Source organism: Caretta caretta, chromosome 13 (assembly GCF_965140235.1).
Source record: "Caretta caretta isolate rCarCar2 chromosome 13, rCarCar1.hap1, whole genome shotgun sequence".
NCBI lineage: Eukaryota > Metazoa > Chordata > Testudines > Cheloniidae > Caretta > Caretta caretta.
This window is the reverse complement of record NC_134218.1, coordinates 7329993-7336016: the sequence shown is the minus strand read 5'-3', so window position 1 is coordinate 7336016 and position 6024 is coordinate 7329993. Positions and strand designations below refer to the sequence as shown.

The 6024-nt window shown below is 38.4% G+C and overlaps 1 protein-coding gene across 5 annotated transcripts in view; it reads right to left on the bottom strand.

Moving 5' to 3' along the window:
* Window positions 1-280: 280 nt before the first annotated feature.
* DIDO1 (death inducer-obliterator 1) overlaps window positions 281-6024 on the bottom strand; it is an 88565-nt gene continuing 82821 nt past the window's right edge. For all 5 annotated transcript variants that reach the window (XM_048819382.2, XM_048819381.2, XM_048819385.2 and 2 more), the window contains one exon: window positions 281-5540. In XM_048819382.2, coding sequence (XP_048675339.2) covers window positions 2077-5540 — 3464 coding nt within the window. In that variant the 3' untranslated portion in view covers window positions 281-2076. The remainder of the gene's footprint in view (window positions 5541-6024) is intronic.

Below are 6024 nucleotides of genomic sequence, written 5' to 3'. Positions count from 1 at the left end.
AAAATCAAACAAGCCCAACAAAGATAGCACTTGCCTTTCAGAACCGTTACAGTTAATGTCAGTTGTTAAATAAATTGTTTTGTTTTGAAAGCACCATCCTAGTTCAGAATGGTAGAGAAATTGAGCAATCATATTGGCAAAACATCCACCAGTGCTCAGTAACTGTTTCTTATGCCACTCTTCTTCTCTGAAGCCTCTCAAATTGTAATACTGTTTGTCTTGTTAAAAAGTAGTAATGATAACTAAAATATGTACATGGTTTTAAGAAAAAGACAACAAATCTCTGTAGATGTTTATTCTACTTACAGTAACAAAAACCTGTGAAGTCCCACATTTTAATGTACAGTGATATATTTTGCAATATAAAATACAATTTACAGAAATTTCTATCAAGTAAACCTAAACAAACACACTTGATTTTTGCATACTTTTATGTATGTCTTTAAATTAGAAACATCCCAGTAAAAAGAAAAAGAAAAAAAAATCTTACATCATAGTAGATGTTTGCATTTAATACCACCTCTTTCTGCATTTTATCATTTTGACTACCGGTTTCAAATACTGCCCATCATTTAAATCAGCCGAGTCCTTGATATTTAAGGAATTCAAAGATGCACCAATATAAAGTGTAAAATCTGTAGTGATGTATATGGAATAGTGCTACTTATAATGTAGACTTCAAGATGCAAATGTTAGTAGGAATCTAATTTTACATTTGCAAAACTATTTGATAAAAATATCAAAATATTTACCCAACTGTAAATTTACAGGTTCAAATAAATTAGCAGGGTTTTCTCTGTTTCACACTTCAGAATTATGTACTTGAAGAATACATGAAAAGTAGCAGTGTGCTGTATTGCACAGTGAAACACTTTCCCTCAAGCTACCGCATTAAACTAATATCACCTTTTCCATTTCAAGCTTTATGCAAATGTTTATTTTCAGTGGCCAACATTTAAATACACCATCAGCATTATTATGGATTGCCAAAAAGCACTGACATTTTAGTTTGGGAGCAAAATACTTCTTGTCAATAAATTACAGAAAAAGTGGAGAAAATCCTTAAACCTCTAAATAGAAACATTCTGCAAACAAAATGCTTTGCAAGAATCAGCATAACCAAAAAAATAGCTTTAGTAGTATATTTAACCAGCTTATTTTCCATCCCTTTGGTTTACCAGTTTATTCATTTATAAATTTTAATCATTTGCCAATGTATGTTATTTTTAAAACTTCAGAGTTCCACTGGTACAGAGGTGTTATATTTTCTTTAATTATATTTTTGTAAAAATGCAACATTTAAAACCTTGCAGCCTCATGAAAAAAAAGTTATTTATGTAGAAGCCTGTGTTTCTTGGTTGAACTCTCAGCAGCTAGATTCCATAACTCAAAATACCTTTATATAAAAAGGAAGATAGTGCACTTTTAAACTTGTCATTTCATATTCAAATACTCTGTCAGTTACAAATAAGGAATAACACTGTTCTTTTGCAGCCATTTCTTAAATACACACAACCCATCCATTGTAAGATCACAAGACAACAATATCAGACTCCTCTTGTAAAGCATGTGCTGTAGAAACAACTTTTTACACCGAAATACTACATAAATGAGATGTAAAGATATGGCTCCTAAGGTCTTGATTAGATTCTCTTATAAAATTACAATTCAAGTTACTGGAAAACATAACTTTGTAATCTTAAAAAGCAATATGCTCTTTGTAGACTTTTTCCATTCCTGTATTCATTGTAAATGGAAATTTTAAGATAAAGGTGTAAGTAGAAAAAAAAGAAAATCTCATAACTCTTAACGCTGTGAATTTTTGTAAGAAAAACATTATGCACAAAATTCTGCAAGGTAAAGTCCAGTATGTTCTTGCTTCTTATCTGTTTGAATATTCTCATTCACAGTTGTTAAAAAACTGTTTTGTCAACACATTTTGTAAGGCTTGTTTTACAAGGGCATTCTTGTAAAGATGAGAATATACAGTATATACACAGGAGATCTCGAGTGAGTTCTTGCTTTTTTTTTTGAAAAATCAATCATTTATTGAGTACAATTAATTATGAATTGTTTCTATGTCTGATTAGTGGAAGATGAAGCAACTTCTGTTTCTGCTGGATTTTGAGTTTCCTGCTGTGGTTCGGGCTTCAAATCTTTACCACTTTCCTTACTTTTACTTCGGGCTTTACGATCTTTTCCTCTGTCTCTGTCCCGGTCTCTGTCCCTCTCTCGGTCTCTTTCTTTCTCCCTGCTTCGATCTCGGTCTTTATCTCTGTCACGATCCCTGTCCCTGCTTCTTGATCTGTCCCTATCACGTCTTCTGTGGGAATCTCTCTCTCTGGTTCTGGCTCTCTCTCGGTCTCTGTTTCTTTCCCATTCTTTTGCCCGCTCCAAATCTTTCTCCCTATCTTTGTTTTGGTTTCTCTCTCTGTTTTTATCCCAGTCTTTGTCTCTGTGTCTCTCCCAGTCCCTTTCCCTGTCTCTATTCCAGTTTCTGCCATGATCTCTTTCCCAAGGTCTGCCATATTCCCGATCCCTTCGTCTTTCTTCAAACCCTCTGCCTTGTCGATTCTCTGACTGCTGACCTTCTGGCTGATCTAGTACCTTTTCTTTATTTCCTCCTTCATACCTCTCCCTCTGCCTCCCTTCAAAAGTCTGACCTCTAAATTCAATATTTTTGCCCTCTCGGAAATCGGACACTGGCCATTGCGCTTCTGACTCAGGTCCTTGCCCTGAAAGATTAGGAAGAGAGGTAGATGGCCCTGCTTCATCCCACATCTCCTTCCTGTGTGGCGGTGGATGACTTGGAAGTTCCAGGAGTGGTCTAGGGCTTGGTTTCATACCTTGTGGAGGTTGCCCTTGAAAATGAAACCTAGAAGGGGGAGGTTCATTTTGTTCTGGAAATAATGCAGGTGTAGTTCCTCTTGGTCCTCCAAAATGAGGTGGTGCTGGCCCTCTCTGGTTTGCAAATCTGGGTGGTGGACTCCCTCTCCGTTCTTCAAAAGGCGGTGGCAAAAGTCCCCTGGGCCCTGGTATGTGACTTGGAGCTGGACCTCTTTGCCCTTCAAATTGATTTGGATGAGGGCCTCTTGATCCTCCAAAATGACAAGGTGGTGGACATCTTGGCCCTCCAAACTGAGGTGGTGGAGGGCCTCCTCTCTGTCCTTTAAACTGAGATGGTGGTGGTCTTCTTTGACCTCCAAAATGAAAAGGTGAAGGCCCCCTATTTCCCATAAACTGGGGTGGTTCTGGTCCTTCAAATTGTCCAGGAGGCCTAATCATTTCATTATATTGGGAATCTGGGAAGTCTCTTTGTTCCATGTGAGGTTCCCTACGATCTTCAAACTGAGATGGCGACATTCCTCTTGGACCACCAAGATAGGAAGGTGAAGGGCCCCTATTATCACCAAAAAGAGGAGGTGGTCCATGTTGTGTAGAAAATAATGAAGGAATAGGTCCTTTTTGTCCTCCAAATCTGCCAGGTGGAGGTCCTCTCTCTCCATCATTATTTGGAGACGAACCATGCTCTTCTGAAAACTGTGGTGCTGGTCCTCTCTGCCCAAGAAAATTGGGTCCATGAGGTCCCCCAGATGCACCAAACATCAGGGGTGGAAGCCCTCCTTTTTGCCCAGACAAAGGAAATGGAGGCCCGCCTCGGTTTTCTTCTAAGTGTTGAGGGAGAGGTCCTTTTTCTCCCTCACTTTGAACAGCTGGAGATTCAGTTTGTTCTGCAAACTGACGGGACTGAGAATTTCTTTGATCTTCATACTGTACTGAAGAGAGATTTCTTTCTGGTTCAAAGTGACCAGCTATCTTTTCCTGGGGTGTGAAGATTGGATTTGAAAAAGTATCTCTTCCTACTGATGGAGAATTAGCATCCTGTGACTCATTTGACCAAGGTACTTTATGCAAATCTTGCAAAGACTGACCATCATTTGGTGTTGGGAAATTGGGCTGAAAAGATGTACTGGGAGGTGTTGGAAGCAGTACTTTACGTAAAGGCTTGGATGTGGAAGTTTCTCCAGAAGCTGTTTGATTCACACTTTCCGGATGAAGTTTAGCAGTGTTTTCAAACTTGACATTAGGTGCATCTTGTTCAGATAGGGTAGTCACTTTTTCACCTGGAACCCACTTCTCCTCACTATACCCAGCTGAGGTAGCAGAAATTAATGTTTTATCTTCCTTGTCAAGTGAAGTCTGTAATGAACCTGGATAATTGGCTGGAAAAACTTCTTTTGTAGGTGTCTCATTGTGTACTATTTGTGGCTTTATCCGAGAATCAGCACTATCATTATTCTCTGTTACCATTCTTCTAGCCTGTCGAGGATCTCTACTTTGCCTCAGATCAGAGCCCTGGTTTAGCACTTGTGCTTGGTGATTTGAGGATGAAGGTAAATCAGATTTTTCTGTAACTTGTTGTTCCTGCTGGAATAAGTCAGTCTTTGTTATGGATGACTTTGGTGGCGGTGACATTAAAGCATCAGACACTGAAAAGTGAGCCATTGAAACGCCAACAGCTGCTCTTTGTTGTCTGAGGGCTTCTTCTTGTTCTTCCAGTTGTCTTTTCTGTTCTTCTATTTGTTTGTTTAATTCTTCCAACATTTTTTGCTGTTCTACCAAGGATGAGGGAGCAGACAGATCAGGCACATATGGGGCGGATGATTCCACAGCATTGCTTTTCACATCTGCATACATTTTATTAGGTAAATCATCAACCGTAACTTTTGCTTCTTCTAAGATAGTTTCATCTTCTGGATCATAGGCCTCATCCTCTAGTTCAGATGTTTCACAAGGCTTTTCAAGATCATACAGTTTTTCACTTTCACCAGTCTGTATTTCAAAAGCTCTCTCTGGCTCATACTCTTCTTCAGGATCATATGGTCTATCATCTTCCTCCTCTTCTATAACTTTATCTTTGGACATCTGCCCAAACTGCTGTACAATTGGATCTAATAAAGGAGCAGCTGACACTCCATCTATTGTAACTTGAGCTTCCTGGTTTGAAGACTGAACAGTTTCAGAGTCCTTAGTAACAGACTCAAAAGCTTTCTTTTTTCCAAAAAGAGTCTGCAGGATGTGCTCAAGAGGTGTGGCTGTTTTTGAAGAACATGAAGTTGTGGAAGATGAATTTGTTATGCCAGTGACTGTTGCTGTTGCTGAAGTTGGAACTGGCAGTGTCATGGTTGCTGTGGTTCCTGTTTTAATCGATGACAGTATTTTTAACACTGATGGTGTTATTGTAGATGGTTCTTGAATGGGAAGAGATGGCGGTGGTGGCGGTGGTGGTGGTGGAGGAGATACAGGTGGCGTTGTACTTACAGCTGTTTCTCCAGAATAATGTGTGTATTTTGAAGGTTTCTTTTCTTGCTGGGAAGCATTAGGGCCTTTAGGGTACACTGATACTTCAGTTTCTTCCTGTATTTGAATTCTGCTTCGCTTTTCTTCCATCTTGTCCGACTCCAGAACAGTTGCAGGACGTTTACCTTTTTGACAAATCACTAATCCAAGAATTAAATTTGGACGTGATGATTCAAGACCTGGAAGACAAAAAAGACTTTGTTATAAGTCAGTTATTTATCCTTAAAGCAGTAACCGATTGATCTGCAACAGCAATGAAAGCACACAACAGAGAAAATACATAAGATCAATACAGATAGTGTGCACCTTTTGTTTGAATTGCACTATATGTAATTATGTCAGATTTTTCACTAGCCTTTTTTTTAAAAAAGGAAGAACACTATAGGATATTTCAGTTAAAAATATGTTCTCTGATGCTTTTCTTGTGAAATATTTTTAACTGAACAAACTAGCACTAGGTGGCGGTACTAAAATAGTGACTTCCTTATTAATATAAAAAAATCAGATCAGATCTCTGCATTGGAAACATACTTCATTAAACATTCTTTTTTCACTTGTTCACTTCTCAAAGCTAACATGCTTTTGAGAAAAAAATCAAATTATTTATCAGTAAATATACTGTAACTAATAGAGATAAAATGGGGAAAGCCTGCTACAACAATA